At 39.8% G+C, this 21,479-nt stretch overlaps 1 protein-coding gene across 1 annotated transcript in view; it reads right to left on the minus strand.

Moving 5' to 3' along the window:
- The window catches only part of nol6 (nucleolar protein 6 (RNA-associated)), a 109,071-nt gene that overhangs the window by 2,737 nt on the left and 84,855 nt on the right, over nucleotides 1-21,479 (minus strand). Inside the window, exons 18-24 of the mRNA XM_059989613.1 lie at nucleotides 20,315-20,469; nucleotides 17,275-17,438; nucleotides 13,599-13,751; nucleotides 12,235-12,332; nucleotides 10,071-10,195; nucleotides 8,235-8,324; nucleotides 3,921-4,121 (exon numbers count right to left, since the gene is read on the minus strand). Of these exons, the coding sequence (XP_059845596.1) occupies nucleotides 3,921-4,121; nucleotides 8,235-8,324; nucleotides 10,071-10,195; nucleotides 12,235-12,332; nucleotides 13,599-13,751; nucleotides 17,275-17,438; nucleotides 20,315-20,469 (986 nt within the window). The remainder of the gene's footprint in view (nucleotides 1-3,920; nucleotides 4,122-8,234; nucleotides 8,325-10,070; nucleotides 10,196-12,234; nucleotides 12,333-13,598; nucleotides 13,752-17,274; nucleotides 17,439-20,314; nucleotides 20,470-21,479) is intronic.

Raw genomic sequence — 21,479 nt, forward strand, 5'->3', positions numbered from 1 at the left:
CCAGAGTGCTTTACGTGATGCAACCCGAGTCCCTGACAAACTCCAGACCCCACAGATTAAATTACTGGAAAAATGCCAAGTACACAGATTAAGCAGACATACAGAATGCCCTTGAAGTTAAAGCTGTACTTTGGTATAACTGATAATGCTGTCTGTTTTTTCAAAGCTATCACCGGCTCTTGTCGAGTGATGGTCTTCCTTTGTAGCAAGTAAAATAAACATATGTATGATCGATCCACTCTGAGTTAACCGATGCTTGTTATAAAGCATAGTGAACAGGTGATCGATGTATGAAAGAGAATTTACAATTAGTGGCAACCCTGCGTACCATTTCACTTAACCCTCGAGGTGGAAGAGGTCACAGGCTTCAGAGGCACTGTTGAACAAAGAGTTGTTGAAGAAGAATATAAGAGAGATAGCTACTGCTTAGGGTGGGGTGGAGAAGGGGGCATTTAGGATGGTGAATGGGATGCCAATTAAATAGAACTTCTTAGAACTTCATGAAAATTATTGAAGTTACACTCATCTAGGGAGGGGCTGAGACCTTCAGCACACTCCCGAAGAATCCTGTAGGTGAAGAGCCTAACTATTTTAGAGCAGGGGTTCCATCCTGGGGTCCAGGGATCCCTTGATTAATGGTAAGGCTCCATGGCAGCTATGGGTAACCAGATTGGGAACCCCCGTTTTAAGGATGAAGGGTTAGGAGTGTGAGTATGGGGATTTGTGGTGTTCATGGGAAGAACATCCAGCAGGTATTATAACCAAATCATCTGTGAGTGGCTCAGTAAGTTCCCGATCAATAGCCATATCCTAGGACATTGATAATTTAGGATATGGCAGTAATGCAGTTGAACAAGAGGAGAAATTGGACTCAAGACTGCGGCATGAAAATAGTAAAATGCACAATCTTGAACATAAATACTCTTGAAGAAACCACATATGCTGCTGCAGGTTATCATGTACTTTGTGAAACTCATTTGCAGCCCTGGAACAACCCAAGGTGTAAGTTTTGGTGTAAAAAGCAAACTACTTGAATTGGACATTTAACAAGTTCTGACGAAGAACATGCATTTTAAATTGAAAGCATTCCAACTATGCATGGGCTATACACCCCCTAGAGTTTACAGAGAATGGTTTGGAAAACAGAACAAGTATCTCAGAAACTGCTGATCTCCTGCAGTTTTAGACCATTAGATATCGGAGCAGATGTAGGACATTTGGCCCATCGAGTCTGCTCCACCATTCAATCGTGGGCTGATCTAATTCTTCCAGTCATCCCCACTCTCCTGTCTTCTCCTCATACCCTTTGATGCCCTGGCTAATCAAGAACCTATCTATATCTGCCTTAAATGCACCCAATGACTTGACCTCCACAGCTGCTCGTGGCAACAAATTCCAAAGATTTACCACCCTCGGACTAAAGTAATTTCTCCGCATCTCTGTTCTAAATCGACATCCTTCAATCCTGAAGCTGTGCCATCTTGTCCTAGACTCTCCTACCATGGGAAATAACTTTGCCATATCTAATCTGTTTAGGCCTTTTAACATTTGGAATGTTTCTATAAGATCCCCCCTCATTCTCCTGAACTCCAGGGAATACAGCCCAAGAGCTGCCAGACGTTCCTCATACGGTAACCCTTTCATTCCTGGGATCATTCTTGTGAATCAGCTCTCAACCCTCTCCAATGTCAGTATATCCTTTCTAAGATAAGGAGCCCAAAGCTGCACACAATACTCCAAGTGTGGTCTCATGAGTGCCTTATAAAGTCTCAACATCACATCTCTGCTCTTATATTCTATACCTCTAGAAATGAATGCCAACATTGCATTTGCCTTCTTCACCACGACTCAACCTGGAGGTTAACCTTTAGAGTATCCTGCACAAGGACTCCCAAGTCCCTTTGCATCTCTGCAATTTGAATTCTCTCACCATCTAAATAATAGTCTGTCCCTTTATTTTTACCACCAAAGTGCATGACCAAACACTTTCCAACATTGTATTTCATTTGTCACTTCAGATTCAGATTCAGTTTATTTGTCATTTAGAAACCACAAATGCAATGCAGTTAAAAAATGAGACAACGTTCCTCCAGAATGATATCATAAAAGCACATGACAAAACAGACTACACCAGAAAATCCACATAACGTTTGGCAATCCCCAATCCAGAGTCTGGAGAGGCTGCTGCGTATTAATATCGCGCTACTGTCTTAGCGCGTTCCCTGGAAAGGAGCTCCAAATCCAGCAGACAAAACAAAAACTAAAGCTACAAGACCTGCACAAAACCACATAGTTACAACAGTGCACAACAATAGCATAATTGATGATTTAAAAAAACAGACCATGGGCACAGAAAAATAGTCCAAAGATGTTAAAGGACTATAAGTTCAAAAGAAATTACCACATAGTTTCCACAAGTCCCCAGGGTCCTGACAGACTCGCCATCCCACGCCGGCGGCAGAAGGGAATACCCCCGCTATGGACTTCCACGGCGCCACCCGACTCAGCCTCGCAGATGCAGCACACAATGAAAGCTCCGTTGAGCCCAGCCTCGCAGACACAGCACACACCGAAAGTGACCGCAGTGAAGTCACCGCAGCGGACTCCGAGTCCGTTGAACCTCTGAGCCTACTCTTTGCCCATTCCCTTAAACTATCTAAGTCTCTCTACAGGCTCTCTTTCTTCAACATTACCCGCTCCTCCACCTACCTTTGCATCATCGTCAAATTTAGCCACAACTCCATTAATGCCATAGTCCAAATCATTGACATACATTGTAAAAAGCAGCAGTCCCAACACCGACCCCTGTGGAACTCCACTGGTAACCAGCAGCCAGCCAGAATAGGATCCCTTTATTCCCACTCTGTTTTCTGCTGATCAGCCAATGCTCCACACATGCTAGTAACTCCCCTGCAATTCCATGGGCTCTTATCTTGCTAAGCAGCCTCATGTGTGGCACATTGTCAAAAGCCTTCTGAAAATCCAAGTATACTACATCTACTGCATCTCCTTTGTCTACTCTGCTTGTAATTTCCTCAAAAAATTGCAGTAGGTTAGTCAGGCAGGATTTTCCTTTGGCCTCTCTTGGCATATGCCACCAGGTATTCTATAATCTCATCCCTAACAATCGACTCCAACAACTTCCCAACCACCGATGTCAGGCTAACAGGTCTATAGTTTCCTTTCTGCTGTCTCCCACCCTTCTTAAATAGTGGAGTAACATTTGTAACCTTCCAGTCACGTTTGTAACAATGCCAGAATCTATGAATTCTTGAAAGATCATTGTTAATGCCTCTGCAATCACTCCAGCTACTTCCTTCAGTACCCCAGGGTGCATTCCATCAGGTCCAGGAGATTTATCCACCTTCAGACCATTAAACTTCCTGAGCACCTTCTCAGTCATAGTTTTCGCTGCACATACTTCACTTCCCTGACACTCTTGAATGTCCAGTATACTGCACTGTGAAGACCGATGCAAAATACACACTTAGTTCCTCTGCCATCTCTGCATCTCTCATTACAGTATCTCCAGCGTCATTTTCTATTGGTCCTTTATCTACCCTCAACCCTCTTTTACCCTTTATATACTTAAAAAAAAGCTTTTAGTACATGCACAAGTCTCAACATTTCCAGAGAATGGTTCGAGAAACAAAAAAACGTGCAGCGACTGGCAGTTCTGTGGGCGAAAACACCTTAATGAGAGAGATCAGAGGAGAATGGCCAGCCTGCATCATGCTGACAGGAAAGCGACAGTAACTGAAATAACTACACATTACAACAGTGGTGTTCAGAAGAGCATCTCTGAACCCACAACACATCAAACTTTAAAGTGGACGGGCTCCAGCAGCCGAAGACCACGCAGATTCCACTCTTAATAAAATGGCCATGAATGTCATTGCTTCTACCTGCTAAGTACTCACCTTTAGTTCACGAAGGTAACACTGAACTGGATCATAACCCACCACTGGTAGCTTTAAGAATTTTACTGATGCACCACTTTGTAATGTCCCTCTGCAGTAAGTAACTTTTGGCTTATCAACTGCTTCTATGTATCTTGGTATATGTTTGGGGTTCAGGTGAATGATGACATCATACATATCCAGAGGCGGCCGGAATACCATCTAAAGCAGGAAAACAGACAATTAACAAAGTGTATTTCCTTACATTCTACAAGGTTAATTCCCTTTTGACATCAATAAAAGCTTTTAATTTATCAGCATATTTTTTCTTTTGATGACTGACAAGCATGTTTCAGATTTGAAGGCAGATTGGTGGCCAAGAATGTGTTAGTATTCGTAGATTTCCACCTAATCATTTGTAAACTCCATCAAAAACAGTCAGAAAGTGTCTCAAAAGAAAATATAAAAATAAAGAGTAGCTTTGTTTGTCACACATACACCAAAACATAAGGCGAAATGCATCGCTCACATCAAAATAGAGAGGACTCAGCTGGGGCAACCCACATGCATCGCCACACTTCAGGTGCCAGCAACATGTCCACTCACTATAATCTTAAGCATGTGGCTTTGGAATGTGGGAGGAAACCAGAGCACCTGGAGGAAATCCATACAATCAAACTCCTTACAGACAGTGGCGGGAATTGAACCCCAATCAACAGTGATGCACTAATCACTGTGCTACTTGATTGTTACTATTTTATTATGACCAAACAATAAAAGTTTTCAATAGAACTATTACTCCTTTTGTACAATTAACAAATGGGACATCACAGGGTTACTACAGATAATTGTGTATACTTGTACCGGCACCTGCTTAATTGCTGATATCCAATGTGCATCCTGGCAAGATACCTGCAGAAAGTGAGGGGAATGCTAAGAGATGTATTCTTAATGTGATGTGCCAGAGCTTAACAGCATTACAGCAAACTCCTGCACAGCATCAAACTCAATCGGTTAAACGTGGGATACATGCAAATGAAAAGGTGGCAAGGTAGCATAGCAGTTAGCATAACACTATTACAGTGTCAGTGACCAGGACGTAATTTCTGCTGCTGTCTGTAAGGAGCTTGTATGTACTCCCCGTGACCACCTGGATTTCCTCTGGGTGCTCCAGTTTCTTCCACAAACACATACCAAAAATGCACAGGGCGGTAGGTTAGTTGCCCACATGGGCATAACTGGATGGCACAGATTTGTTGGGCCAGGAAGGACATGTTACCGTGCTGTATCTATCTATGATAGATAATAAATAACCATGCAAAGCAATAATGCAAAATTCTCCAAAAACACTCAAGCAATTTTGAGTCTTCATTAGTTCAATGGCGTTAAAACTTAGGAGCTCTATTGAAGCTCATAATGAGCCAATCCTTTCCAAAATACTGTTTGGACTTGTAGGCTGGCATGATTCAACCTTTGGCAGAAGACAGGTTTTGAATCGAAACAAGCATAATTCATGGTAAACAGCAGCAAGCAGACGATTCGTTAGAGTGGATTACACTAATTGAATTGGAGTGGTGTACAAATTATTAGTTTCACAAATGTGAATTTAATGAGGCACAGAAGATTGCAGATGTATAGCACATCCTTTATATAGTGCATGAAGGGACTTTTGAAATAAGCTATAAAAATGTATTTAAATTAATAACTCTGATTTATTAAAGCAAATTAAAATGCTGTCAATTGCATTGGCCTAGGAAAGCAAATAATAAATTAAAGGCTTTGATTGTAAGGAATTTCTAAATTTTGCATAACCTGAGCCTTCACTTTCTGTATTGTCTCTAAAGTCCCTTTCTGAACACAATCGCTAAATCTTAATCTCACAAGGTTTTCATGTCCTGCCCTTTTTTTTAAACCCAAGTCACTGGGCCTCTCTTCCCACATCTTTAAACTCATAAGAAGGTGATAGTAAAAACAGCCATACAAATAAAAATGCAGACATATCAGGTGTGAAAGATTTTTAAATCAAAGGCATTTCATCTCATCAGTAAAGGTGGTTGCAACATGAGGGATAATACTTTTTGTAGGATCAAGTCTCCAAGGTCTTTTATAATAAATCTGTGAATTGGGGAGAAAAAACACACTTTTTTGCATTGTGGTCTGAAAACACAGACTCTTTCATCTGTTTGACAATCTTGTCAAAAAAAGTGATGATTATAAATCAGAAAAAGTTGCATCCACCAAGTGGGAGCTACTAACAAGCAGCAGAGGAAAAATACTTACGGGATGAATTTACTCTCCCCTCCAACCTCCCACACACAGTTTACAGCATTCTCAACTCAATAAGGAAAAACTAGTTCCACATTTTTTGAGACAAAAATACTACAGCTTTTAAAAGATAACGTCATTGTTACCGAATAGATTTTTCATTTAGTCAAGTAATTTGGAAGATTTATGTAACATTAGTTGCAAAGAATAAAATACAATGTAAGTATATTATCTAAGTACATGTACTGTACATAACCATTTATAACCATATAACAACTAAAGCATGGAAACAGGCCATCTCGGCCCTTCTAGTCTGTGCCGAAAGCTTACTCTTACCTAGTCCCACCGATCTGCACACAGCCCATAACCCTCCATTCCTTTCCTGTCCATATACCTATCCAATTTTACTTTAAATGACAATATCGAACCCGTCTCTATCACTTCTACTGGAAGCTCGTTCCACACAGCTACCACTCTCTGAGTAAAGAAATTCCCCCTCGTGTTACCCTTAAACTTTTGCCCCCTAACTCTCAATTCATCCCCTTGTTTGAATCTCCCCTACTCTCAATGGCAAAAGCCTATCCACGTCAACTCTATCTATCCCCCTCATAATTTTAAGTATCTCTATCAAGTCCCCCCCTCAACCTTCTACGCTCCAAAGAATAAAGACCTAACTTGTTCAACCTTTCTCTGCAACTTAGGTGCTGAAACCCAGGTAACATTCTAGTAAATCTCCTCTTACTCTCTCTATTTTGTTGACATCTTTCCTATAATTCATTGACCAGAACTGTACACACTACTCCAAATTTGGCCTCACCAATGCCTTGTACAATTTTAACATTACATCCCAACTCCTATATTCAATGCTTTGATTAACAAGGGCCAGCATACCAAAAGCTTTCTTCAACACCCTATCCACATGAGATTCCACCTTCAGGGAACTATGCACCATTATTCCTAGATCACTCTGTTCTACTGCATTCTTCAATGCCCTACCATTTACCATGTATGCCCTGTTTGGATTATTCCTACCAAAATGTAGCACCTCACACTTAACAGCATTAAACTCCATCTGCCATCTTTCAGCCCACTCTTCTAACTGGCCTAAATCAATCTGCAAACTTTGAAAACCTATTTCATTTACCACAACACCACCTATCTTAGTATCATCTACATACTTACTAATCCAATTTACCACCCCATCATCCAGATCATTAATGTATATGACAAAAAACACTGGACCCAGTACAGATCCCTGAGGCACACCACTAGTCACCGGCCTCCAACCTGACAAACAGTTATCCACGACTACTCTCTGGCATCTCCCATTCAGCCACTGTTGAATCCATTTTACTATTTCAATATTAATACCTACCAATTGAGCCTTCCTAACTAACCTTTCGTGTGGAAACTTGTCAAAGGCCTTACTGAAGTCCATATAGACAACATCCACTGCTTTACCCTCATCAACTTCCCTAGTAACCTCTTCAAAAAATTCAGTAAGGTTTGTCAAACATGACCTTCCACACACAAATCCATGTTAACTTCCTAATCAGACCCTGTCTATCCAGATAATTATATATACCATTTCTAAGAGTACTTTTTATTAATTTACCCACCACTGACATCAAACCTACAGGCCTAAAAAAAAGATTTTAGATGTCTTGTCCTGTCCATACTGCACCAACCTCTGCCACTGGGCTATAAACGTGCAGGAGCAGTGTGTGGTTAAGTGCCTTGCTCAAGGACACACACACTGTCTTGACTGAGGCTCGAACCAACAACCTTCAGATCACTAGCCCAAAGCCTTAACCACTTGGCCACGCACCAACACATGGCCAAGATTTACCACCCTGAGATTCATTGTCTTGCAGGCATTCACAACAGAATAAAGAAATTCTAATAAAATCAATGAAAATCTACACGCAAAGACTGACAACCAACCAATGTACAAAAGAACACAATCTGTAAATAAACACGGAGGTAAATGGAAATAAAACTGAGAACAAGTTGTCAAGTCCTTGCAGTTTATACAGCAAAAGACAATTACTTGCAATATCCAGACATTACCTTAAGATCAGGTTTATCAAAAGGATCCAGCAGCTGTCTTTGCAGTATTTCCAATGATTGGCTTGCTAGCTCGATCAATCGTTGAAGAATCTGAAAGGTTCACATCAGACCATAAGATATAGGAGTACAATTAGGACATTTGGCCCAATGAGTCTGTTCCACCATTTCATCATGGCTGATCCATTTTCCTCTCAGCCCCAATCTCCTGCCTTCTGTCTGTATCCCTGCATGCAATGACCAGTCAAGAATCTCGTAATCTCTGTCTTAAACATCAATGAAGATTTGGCCTCCACAGCTGCCTGTGGGAGAATTCCACAGAATCACCATTATCTGGCTAAAGAAATTCCTCCTCATCTCCATTTTAAAAGGACACTTCTCTATTCTGAGGCTGTGTCCTCTAGCCTTAGACTCTCCCAACAGAGGAAACATCCTCTCCATATGCACTCTATCAAGGCCTTTCACCATTCCATAGGTTTCAATGAGGTCATCCCTCATTCTTATGAATTCCAGTGAATACCAGCCCAGAGCCATCAAATGTTCTTCATTTGACAAGCCATTCAATCCTGGAATCATTTCACGAACCTCATTTAAACCCTCGCCAGTTTCAGCACATCATTAGTCATTGCCTTGCTTTGATTAAATTCAAGTAGGGCATAGTTCAACTTGCTAATGCCTTGGAGAATTTTTCAAATGCACGAGGCATATATTTAAAACTAACTTCCCGAAAATGAGTGGTTTGATATTTTGTGACACTCAATCAGGTTTGAATTACAAACTCAAAACCTTATTTTTAGCAATGCCACAAAACAATGGGTCCAAAAACAAAATTCCTAATTCAAGAGCAAGGAGCATACCATTTCATGAACAGCATGTATGCTACAGAATATATTAATACTCTTAAATTCATTCTCAGGATGTGGATGCACTTGTCTGTTGTCCATTTCTATCCAGCTGCTCAGTTTTCAGTTTGGAACAAGCAAGTCTTTGGCCATTTCACCACAGTGATGTTTTTCAGCATTTTCTGTTTTGATGGAGCCCTATGGATTCAGGTAAGAGAAAAACAGAGCAAGGACTACAACTTTCTTTCTGTTAAGGGCAATGGGTTTTCAGAAGGAATTTACTTATTTAGAGATACAACACAAAATAGGCTTTTCTGGCCCTTTGAGCCACGCTGCTCAAGCAACCCTGGTTAACACTAACCTAACCATGGGACAATTTCCAACGACCAATTTATCTTCCCAGTACACCTTTGTACTGCGCAAGGAAATCAGAGGACCTGAGGGAAATCCATGCTTTTCACAGGGAGCTTGCTGAGATGGAACCCCGATCTCCGACCTCCCAAATTCTAATGTCATTGTGCTAACCACAATGCTACCATCCAATAACCCATGGTTATGGAAACCAGTTTCATACTTCCATGTATACTTAAACAAAATCAATTCCTCTTCAGTCTTAAAATGCAACATCTCTGCAGGGATTGGATGAGAGCAGTGAGTGGTAAATCAGGTGCAGGCCCTTCAAATTTTACTTATTGAGATACACAGCACAGAATAGGCCCTTCCAGCCCTACAAGTCACGCCACCCAGCAATCCCCCAGATTTAATCTGAGCCTAATCACAAGACAATTTACAATGGCCAAAGGCATGTAGGAGGAAACTGGAGCACACAAAGAAATCCCATGCAGTCACAGGGAGAACATACAAACTCCTTACAGGCAGAGGGAGGAATTGAATCCTGGGTCACCTAAACTGAAAAGTGTTCTGCTAACCCTTATGCTACCATGCCACCCCCGGCTGTTGGCATCAGCATTGCAATCCAGAGAGAATTCCTGCTTACCGGTGCTGAAGTACGTTTTTTAGTCCATAATGAAGATTTTCTGTCACTGGGTGTAGCGATAAACATAACAGGAAGCTGATTCCGTGCTGCAGTAAAGTCATTCTTAATCTCAGCATATTCAGCATCTATGAAACATGCAGAACAGATATTACACGTGTCATTTCTCATAGCATGATATGTTATACACATAATGTATGTTCCTCACAAAGGTATTCAAACTGTAATTAAAATAACATCCTGCTCTTTCTTGATATAGTTATGCAAAAGCCTCATCTAACAATGTCACTAGCTATCCCTTGCTACTTTGACTATTTCTTTCCAACTCACTGGATCACGGATATTCTATGGATTGAAGAAGTATCTTTGGAAAGGGTGCAGAAGAGGGTTACCAGGATGCTAACAGGATTAGAAGGCTTATAATCTTATAAATCGCTATCAAGTTTCTCCTCAGCCTCCACCACTCCAGAGGAAACATCTCAAGTTCGTCCAACCTCTCATCTGGTTGAGGCAAATTTGGGTGGTTGGAGAGAAGTGGTTAGTGAGATAGTTGAAGATCAGAACCAGAAGCTGGTAGGATGGACATACAGTGAGCGTGGTAATAGGACACCATTCATACAGACAAGTTGAGCTTGAAGTGGAGACAAGCAAAGAAATTTCCTCGACTGGGGGACGTTAGGTTCAGGAAGCAGCCAAAGGTGGGCAGCATGGTAGAGTGACGATTAGTGTAATGTCATTACAGCGCCAGCTGAAATATCGAGTTTCAATTCCAGCTGCTGTTAAGAAGTTTGTATGTTCTCCTCATGACCTGGTGGTGTTTTGGTTTCTTCCCACTTTCCAAAGATATACCAGTTAGGGCTAGTGGGTTGTGGGCATGCTATACTGGAGCAGATATCACAGCAACACTTGCAGGCTGCCTTGACACAAATGACACATTTCACTGAATGTTTTGATGTTTCAATATACATGTGACAGGTAAAACTAATCTTAATCTTAAATGTTTTTTTTTCAGTTTTAAGGACATACCAATCCTTATACAATTTGCAAATGCAGAACAGTTTTGTATACAGACTTTCAGAGTGAACACTATGACAGAAAAGCACTTATGATGCACCAAACACAGAGCAGCCTGGATGTCAAAGCCTTTAAACCAGGGGTGGGCAACCTTAAGCACAAATGATTTTCTAGCATGCATTATTCATTAATTTCAGGCAAAACATAACTGGATGTACTTAAATGGATAATTCCCATATTTCAAGTTTTTATGGCGTTTATCTGGCTCACCGTCCACTCATTAATACACGATCTGGCCCACAGAGGCAAAAAGGTGGCCAACCTCTGCTTTAAACAGATTGATGTCAAAATGTAAACTAAACGAAGCCCTAATCAATAAGAATGGGGAGTGATTCTACTGGAATATATAGAACCCTGAGGAAAAATCACAGGATAGCTTTTACTACGTTTCTGCACGTGGGAGTCTCAAATAATGGGGTATGGTTACAAGGTAAGAAGGCAATTGCTTAAAACGGAGAAGCGTAGGAATTTATTTTCGCAACAGGGAATGTCCTGATCTCCATGGACCAAATGGTTTCCTTGTAAATTGTAAGAAAACATAAACATCAATATTTTAAAACTTATTTCACTGACAACTTTCCGAAGTAAATATCTACAGCAAAGCACCACCTTGTATTACCAAGGCTTTTGAAAAGCATGATTTAGTCCAATGTAATCTAAGAAGCAAAAACACGAGAGATCCTTAAGATGCTGGAAATCCAGAGTAACACACACAAAATGCTGGAGGAACTCAGCTGGTCAGGCAGAACCTACGGAAATAAATAAACAGTTGACGTTTCAGGCTGAGACTGTTCATCAAGAATTTAAGAAACCACTATTAGAAGAAGGCGGGATCATCTCATGCTTCTGCTGCGTTGTTAAATTTTGGCTTAACTTCCATTTTACCTAATCTAATCAACGTTAACTGTAACAGAATCAGAATTGACTGTAAAACATCAGTGAAGAGACTTGTCCCAAAATGTCTATTTATTTCCATAGATGCTGCTTGCCCTGCTGAGTTCCTCCAGCATTTTGTGTACGTTGCTCTGAATTTCCAGCATTTGCTGAATCTGTTGAGTTTAAAATTACCAGTGAGTACACGTTGAGGCTTTACCTTTTATCTCACCATTCAGATTCACAATCAGTGGGTTATTCTTCCAATCAAACGTTGATAACAAATTCAGAAAGCGAAGGAAGCCAGTTTGTGGAGAGCTGTTAAGATTTAAAAAAAGATAAATCAAAGTTAGATAAATATACCACATTCTGATCAGATTATGAAGATTGCCGTAAACATCATGAAATATAAACACAAAAGTAGAGCTGGTCTATACAGTTTATGAAGCCTGTCCATCCTTTCTTGCAGTAATCCTGCCTGATCCTAGATTCCCTTGGTCTTCAGAGATCTGTCAATTTCTTTCTTGACTACACTTGAATAACCAGGTATTCAATGCCCTCTGACAGAGAGAATTCAAATTATTAAAACCTCTTGAGCAAATAAATCTTTTCATTACTGTCTTAAATATACAATCCTTATCCCAAGATTAATGCCTTAAACCCACACCTTCTCCAGCCAAGGAACACAACCTCTTGGCATCTATCTCATCAACCTCTCCATGAATTTTGTGTGCAGTAAAAATAACAGCTCATTTTAAAGTCCAGAATATAGCAAAGGGAATTTATCCCATTGGGCGAAGCCCCTAAATCTAAGAATCAAAATAATGATCTTTCATTAGCAAGTAGTCTTTAGAGAAGACGTGAATATACCTAATTGTATAACCATAGTGTACCTAATTGTTACAAGTGCATAAATTGTGAAGAAATTGATGCATTTAAAGTTGTATTCTTTTTTTCTCTCCATTTTTTTTTAAAGACTATAAGATATAGGAGCAGAAGTAGGCCATTCAACCCATCGAGTCATCTACGCCATTCAATCATGGGCTGATCCAATTCTTCCAGTCATTCCACTCCCCTGCCTTCTCCCCTGCAAATAGGGGGGTTTATTTCTTTTCTTCTTGACGTACAGCACAAAATAGGCCCTTCCGGCCCTTTATAGCCACACCGCCGAATAACCCCTGATAAATCCTAGCCTAATCACAGGACAACTCACAATGACTAATTAACCTACCAATTGATATGTCTCTGGACTGTGGGAGGAAATGAGAGCACGCGAAGGAAACCCAGACGGTCACGGGAAGAATGTACGAACCCCTCACAGGCAGCTATCTGGGTCACTGGAAGTGTAAAACTTTATGCTAACCACTAAGTTACCGTGCTGGGCCGGAAGAGTCTGTTCATCACTTTGTCTAACTAAAAGTAAAAATAAAACTGGAAATGTATTTGACAAGCAAAAAGCTATCCTACAGTCAGTCAAAAATGCCAGTGAATTCACTCATTACACAAAGGTGGACTGTGGAAAAAAACTCCAGAGATGCAATGCTTCCTGGTAGACACTAAGAATCAATAGAAGTGTGTTCTTACACAGGTGATGAATAAGGTGCAGGCTGGGTGAAGAGGTAGGCTGCTAGAAGATCAATACACTCCTCGCCAATGTAATCACTGAGCAACTGAGCACTGATCCAGCGTTTTGCAAATCGACATGTTCCGCTGTATGCAGAATATTGCTGTTGAAGCCTGGGAAGAGATTTAAATCAGAATTTTAATAGAAGCAGATTCTTCAGCCTTAGAAGTCCAAGATGCCCCCCATCTGAATTAGTCCCACTTACCCATAACCCACTAAACCCTTCCAATCCATGCACATGTTCGACTGTCCTTTAAGTTGTTACTGAACCTGGCAGCTCATCCATATAGATGCTACAATTTGTGTAAAAAAAAGCTGCCCCTCAAATCCTTATTAATTCTACGCCTTAGTTCCCGATTCTTTAACTGTGGGGGGAGGGGGGGGGGCTGAATAAGTGTATTCACCCTATCTATGTCCCTCATGATTTATATACACCTCTATAAGATCGTCTCTCAGTGTTCTGTGCTCCAAGGAATAACATCTAAGGCTAACTAATCTCTCCCTGTAACTCAGTCCCTCAAGTCTTGGCAACATCCTTCTAAATCTTCTCTGTACATTTTCCAGTTAATAACATCTTTCCTACAGCAGGGCAACCAAAACTGAACAGAATACTCCCAGGTGCTGCCTCACCAGGATCCACACCATGACCTACCAAGTTTTATACTTAATGGCTTAACTTATGAAGACTACTCTGCTGAAGAATATCACCTACTTGGAACAGTTAAGATCCTTACTATATGACATTATATTAAAATTAAATCTTTCAAGTCAACCTGCACAAGTAAACAGCAGGAGGAGATCACCAAGCCCTTCAAGTCTGTCCTGCCTTTATGATCATGGCTGACTGATAATGGCCTCAACTACTCTCCTGTGCCATTTCTCCACACCTCAATCTATCAAATGTTTATTCCCCTCCATTTTAGAGTTTCACACAGCGAAAAACATAGAAGTACATAGAAAGTAAAGGAAGTTACGACATGAAAAAAGCATTGCCAAATAAACCCAAGGATGGTTTACAAACACAAAGATCAAATAAAGAATTAAAGAAAGAGAAAGCCTTGTAACCAAAAGTTTATAAAACTTCATTTAATGAATATTTCACACCGTCTTCACAAATAGTGGATGTTGCAGTAGAGCAAATCAGCGGGTAACAGAGGATGGGATAAACATCGCAAAAGTGGGACTATTAAGGATTAATAAATTGGTATATAGTAAATGGTACAGATTAAATAAAGCATGGAATGTAAACGTAGAGGCTCTGCCTTAAAACATTCCCAGATGACAAGAGCTGTACAAGAGGACTGACAAACTGCTAATATTATACAACTGATTAGAAAATCAACATTATTACCATCAGGCTCTTGAGTAAAAGGGGATAATTACACTCACTTGCTACATCATTTAATGTTCTCACAACCAATGATCTCTCTTTAAGGACTTTTTAATCTCATCTTTTTTTTCATTAGTTATTGCTAGCTATTTTTATTTGAATTTGCAGTTTGTTGCCTTCTGCAATCTGGCTGATGCCCACAGGAGGATGAATCTCATGGCTGTATATGGTGGCATACTTGATAATAAAATTTACTTTGAACTTTAAAAAGGACAAAGTGATAAACCAATTATAAGGCTGTAGATTTAAATGTGTAAATTATTGGAATCCATTCTCCAGGACAGATTAATCAATGCCATCAAAACGGATTTATAGAGGGATGTTGACAAACTTTGCACAATATTTAATCTTTGAAAGAGGTAACAGAGAGAGTCTATAGGGATGCCGCTTTTAATGTAGTTAAAATTAATACGTAGGTTTTACCAAATTTTCTGACAAGGTCATATATGTTAGATCAGACAAAAATGTAAAAGCCAATCATATTCAAGGAGAGCAGAAGCTGCATCACAAATGGAAGCGAAAGCTAATTGTGAATTGAAGGCCAATGGTGTCCAGAGGTCTCTACACTTTGTGCCTTGTTTTTGGAATGTACTTTAATAATTTGGATCCAAATGCAGGAGAAGTAATACAAAACTTAGCTGATGATATAAAAACTGGTCATGCAGTTGACAGCAAGGAGGAAAGCAAGTGATAATAAACACAAGAGATTCTGCAGATGCTGGAAGTATTAAACAACACTCACAAAATGCTGGAAGAGCTCAGCAAGTCAGGCAGCATCTATGGAAGGGAATAAAGCCAGCTAAAGGGTCTGAGCCTGAAAGGTCGACTGTTTATCCCCTTCCATAGATGTGGCCTGACCTGCTAGGTTCCTCCAGCGTTTTGAGTGTCTGGGTCTGTGTGTTGGAAAGCTTGCAAAGATAGTGTGGTCAGTTAGGCAGAAATAATGGCACATATTATTATAATATAGCAGTCTGAGTAAATGCATTTGGGGAGGTAAGAGGAAAGATTTTGCATTGTGTGGGAGAACTGAGGACATCACAGAGCGCTTTCACATTACCTTTAAAAAGAGATTAGTAGTGTGGGTAAGAGGAAATAAAGGCTACTTTCCTTTAGCTGGTCCATATACTGTAATTAAGTAACAACATGTGCACCACGTACAATTCTGTCACATTAGAGAAAAGATGAGATTGCATTGGAGAAGGTGCCAAGATGTATAAAGACTACACGGGTTACAAAATTCTATCACAAATAAAAAACTGTATAGAGAACAAATGCACTGGTCATAAAGTAAATCATAATAAAGCAAAACACACAGGAGCAGGAGTAGACATAGGACTCTCAAGCCATCTTCTCCATTCAGTAAGATCACAGTTGAGCCAGTTTTGGCCATGCCACTTTCCCACTTGCTCCTTATGTTCCGTGGCTCTCTGGGCTATGGAATCTCAGAAGGAAGCACTCAACTGTTACTGATATGAACCTTGACTAATCATATCAGAAAATGCTCCAGGTCTGTAAAAGGTTTCAGCTGCTGAGGCTTTATAAGGTGTTGGTCAGACCAGGAGTATTGTGAGCAGTTTTGGGCCTCATATCTAGGAGAAGATGTGCTGGCATTGGAAGGGGTCCAGAGGATGCAGGTGAGAATGATCCCAGGGATGAAAAGTTGATGTATGAGGAGTGTGTGATGGCTCTGGGCCTGTGCAAACTGGTGGTCAGAAGAATGGGGTGGGGGAAATCTCTTTGAAACCTATTGAATATTGAAAGGCCTAGAAAGAGTGGACGTGAAGAGGATGTTTCCATCTATGGGAAAATCTAGGACAGCGGGTGCAGCCTCAGAATATTAGGGTGTTCTTTTACAACAGAGATAGAGAGAAATTTCTTTAGCCAGAAGATGCTGAATCTGTGGAATTCATTGCCACAGACGGCTGTGAAAGCCAAGTAATTTGATATATTTAAAGCAGAGGTTGATAGGTTCTTGATTAATAAGCATGTTAAGGCCAGAGGATGGAGTTGAGAGGGAAAATAAACCAGTCATGATAGAATGGTGGAGCAGACCCAATTAGCTGAATGGACTAATTCTGCTCTTATGTCTTACGGTCTTAAATTTATCTTGTTACTTCAAATGTAAATTAACTTCTAGATAAATAGGATATGTTCATAACACCATAAGACATAGGAGCAGAATTGGGCCATTTGGCCCTTCAAAAGATTAGCAGCAGATCACCACATTCTTCTCGAACATTGCTTACCCATGCAATGTGCTTGTTAGGCACGGCAGATGAATGGTTTCCCATTCTAGCTGGAAGGTCTCTTCAGTATCCCGATACTTTAGCATACCATCTGGTGTCTGGATTTCTTTCAGAATCAGAGGTTCTCTGTGATATGCAACTTGGACGCGGAAAACATAACCCTCCTAGTAAAATCAGGAACAACTTTAAACATCTTGTGAAAAGAAATCAAGCTCTGGTTAAATCTTTAAAAAAATAACATTGATATTTGACATATAGGAAACACATCACTCAACTTCTTGCTGTCCTAGGATTGTCTCATATCAACATAGTTAGACAAGGAACTTCATTTATATTTTCTAGCAGAAGCAATTACAGATGTCAACAATTGCAAAATTATATTTATACACTTAGTTAAATACTACATTGAATGTTAAATACACTGTCAAAGAACCTTGATTAACACTCTTAAGACAACAATTTGTATATGCAGGACCATTTAGCATCCTGATGGACATTATCACATAAAATGAAGCCAGAACACTCAAGAATATAATATATTGAGGCAGATGGCTAAAATGTTTAAAAACAGTAGTATTTTTAAGGAGCATATTTAAGGAAGAAAGAGATAGAGAGGCTTTAGAAAGAAATTCCAGATCTTAAGGCCTAAGCAGGTCAAGCCACCAATGACAGAATGATTATGTTTGATGATGGGAATGCCTGGTGTGAGAATGTGAGGGAAAAATAAGGCCTTGGAGATATTTCAATACAAAAGTATAAAAAGAAACAGCGTACTACTGCCTTAATTGGAACCAAACAGCTCCTAAGGTGATATAAACAGGATTGGCTGTTAGTCAGAGAAGGTAGAGATGACAAAGGTATAATCAAGCAAGCAAGTTGGTATTCAGTGGCTGGATGAGAATACACAGGTTAGAGTTGTTTAGACAGCAAGGTCAATGAGAGTGTTCCACAGCTGATTGTTTAAACATTACTGATTAGCAGGAAAGAGTCATTTTCAAGTTAATACCTGCAGCACATCACAGAGGGCTAAAGTGGAGGAATGAAGGAGCTGGACAGAATGCAATACAACAACATGGACTGACTTTTTGAGAGTAAAAGGAGAACAGCAGTGAAATTTGGAACGACAATTGTTTACCAGATTGATTCTTAGGATCGCAGCTTTGTTGTGCAAGAATAAATTAACCAAATTACGTGTTTTATCCCTTTAATGCAGTAAAATGAGAGGTGCTCCTATTGAAACGTACAAAGTTATCACAGAGCTTGACAGGATAGATGTGGAGCTACTGTTTCCCCTAGCTGGGATGCAATGTTCCCTCTTTTTTTTTGTACATCTGCGTGGACCAGCCATTGCTCTGAGCAGGACGTTTTTCACACAGCCTGAAAACTGCATGACACTTTAAATGTTTTTTTGTAATGAGCACATCAAACAAACACAAACCACAACTCACAATTCAAGTAAACAACGTTAAAGAGTCAAAACAACTGACAGGCATAATGACAAAAGTAAAATGCTCTGACTAGATGGCATCTGCGTATAGCGGGCTGCTGGTTTATTAACAATGAGCTATTGACCTCTGTTCTGTTTATTGCTATAATTTCTAACAGTGTTGTAACTTGAAACGCTAACAATGTAAATTTGTTGAAGTTCTAAAGTGCTTCAAAGTAAAGGTTTGTAGAAAATTTGTTCATAAAATTTATGAATTATATTCATTAACATAATTAATTACAGGGTATTTCACAATTATATTAACATAGATTTCAAAATTATATTAGCATAATTCTACAATTATATTAACAGTATATAAAAGAAAATTCTAGCTGTGCAATAACAAAGACTATGTGCACAGGAGCATTTCACTGCTTGGCCGTGCTCCTGCATGGCTTAGAAGAAACAATGCTGGTGTGTCTAGAACCAGGGTTGACAGTGATACAGGAAAGATTAGTTATTATACATTAATAAAGTGGTATAACAGTTCATATAAATGGTATAAAAGTGGTATAATTATCTTTCCTTTGGTGGTATACATGTATATGGCTCAATGACAATATATTTGAAATTGGTGGACAGGCATTCAGGACAGAAACGTGAATGATTTTCTTCAATCTAGAGGGCAGTGAATCTGTGATTTCTCTACCCACAAGTCACTAAGTAAATTTAAGGAAAAAGATCAAAAGGATTGTTAAGGGTTCAGAGAAATTGAGGAACGACAGGAAAAATAGTTGTGTTAAAAAAATCAACCCAGAACTTATGGAATGATAAGACAGGCTCATTAAGTTGTTGAAAGGCCTTTATTTGATTACACTGCAATTCAGTGCCATAAAAATAAGTTACCTGTACCTTCATAATGAATTACTTCTAAATTAAAACACTCAGATTTACTTAATGTCTGCTGTGTTCCTCAAATGAAAGCCTGCAAGATACCCTACACAATACTTATGAGCAGAAGAGGTGTTGGTCCAGTACGCTGGGTTGTAGAATTCCTAAATGAGCTGCAATTTAGGTTCTTTGGAAGAGAGTCTGTAGAATGCCCATTCCATGCCTTTCCATCACTAATTTCTCCAAGACAAGAAAATGTTCAACGTGCTGAAGAGATGACACCTTGTTCACTGACACTAGTTAACAGAAAGTAGGATTCACTCTTCCAGAACACTTTACTATTAGCTAAAACTACCTGATTAAAGGATCAGCTGAAAATTTTATATTTTCCTTCCTCAGTTCAACAAGTATTTTCTGAACATAGAACATTATAGCACAGTACAGGCCCTTCAGCCCAAAATGTTGTGCCAAACTTTTAACCAACTCCAAAATCAATCTAACCCTTCTTTCCCACATAGCCCTACATTTTACCATGTGCTCATCTAATGGCCTCTTAAATGCCCCAAATTCTGAACGTGAATTAAAACTGAACCTTTAAAAACAGCCTCAACAATTTTATTTTCCAATTTTTTTTTTGTCTTTATGCGTTTGCTTTACGTAAGATGATACTAACGCTTGAAACAACTTCTGTTCATGGCACTAACATCTCTAACTTTAACATGCCTTGTACACGTCCACGTGGGTAGCTGAGGGCTGGCAGGTCAACCCATGCTGCTGGTCCAGGAGCTCGGCCAGTCTGATGTGAAAAGCCGCTTTGATGCGTTGAATAGCATCTTTGTTTTGAGGCCACTTCCCACTTCCTTCCATGTTGCAGATCACTGAGGACAAAACAAATGTTACACATTACACTAAACTCAAAGTCATCTCACCACTCAAGCAATGCCTGACAACAGCCTCGCACTCAATGTCAGTAAGACCAAGGGATTGATTATGGACTTCAGGAAAGGGAAGCGGGGAGAAAACAAACACTAGACTTCCTCAAGGGATCAACAGCGGAAAGGGTGAACAATTTCAAGTTCCTGGGTGTCAAGATCTCTGAAGATCTATCTTGAGCCCAACAAGCTGATGCAATTACAAAGAAGGCACGCCAGCGACTATATTTCGTTTGAACTTGAGGAGATCTGGTATGTCACAAAGACTATAGTAAATTTCTACAGGTACACTGTGGAGAGTTTTCTGACTGGTTGCATCATCTTGAATGAAGGCACCAATGTACAGGATTGGAAAAAGCTACAGAGGGTTTTAACTTAACCTGCTCTATCACGAGCACAAGCCTCTCCACCACTGAGAACATCTTCAAAAGAAGGCTGCATTCATCATAAGGTCCCTCACCATCCAGGACATCTCTCTTCTCATTGCTACCAACAAGGAAGAGCTACAGGAAACTGAAGACACACACTCAATATTTTAGAAATGGCTTATTCCCCTCTGCCATTAGATTTCTGAATGGTTCACTTTTTGCACAATATATATATTCTGTAACTTACAGCAATTTTTATGCATTGCTGCTGCAAAACAACACATTTCATGACACCTATCAGCGATAAGCAAGGTTCCCACAATTTTTTTTTACAGCTGCGCAGACCAACCATTGCTCTGAGTAGGAAATTTTTACATGACCCGAAAACTTTGCATCATTTTATGTATACTTCTTGTAATATGATTACTATGAATATTTAGAATTAAAACTGAAAAAAGTTACATACTTCGGTTATTTATTAATTGAATGAATGAATGAAACACAGTATAACAAAGAAAACCTTTCATGTTCCATAAACTTTTGATAGCTGTGAACTATTCCAGCTGCGTGGCAACGAAGGCGATGTGC

This window comes from Hypanus sabinus, chromosome 14, assembly GCF_030144855.1.
Source record: "Hypanus sabinus isolate sHypSab1 chromosome 14, sHypSab1.hap1, whole genome shotgun sequence".
NCBI classification, from domain to species: Eukaryota; Metazoa; Chordata; class Chondrichthyes; order Myliobatiformes; family Dasyatidae; genus Hypanus; species Hypanus sabinus.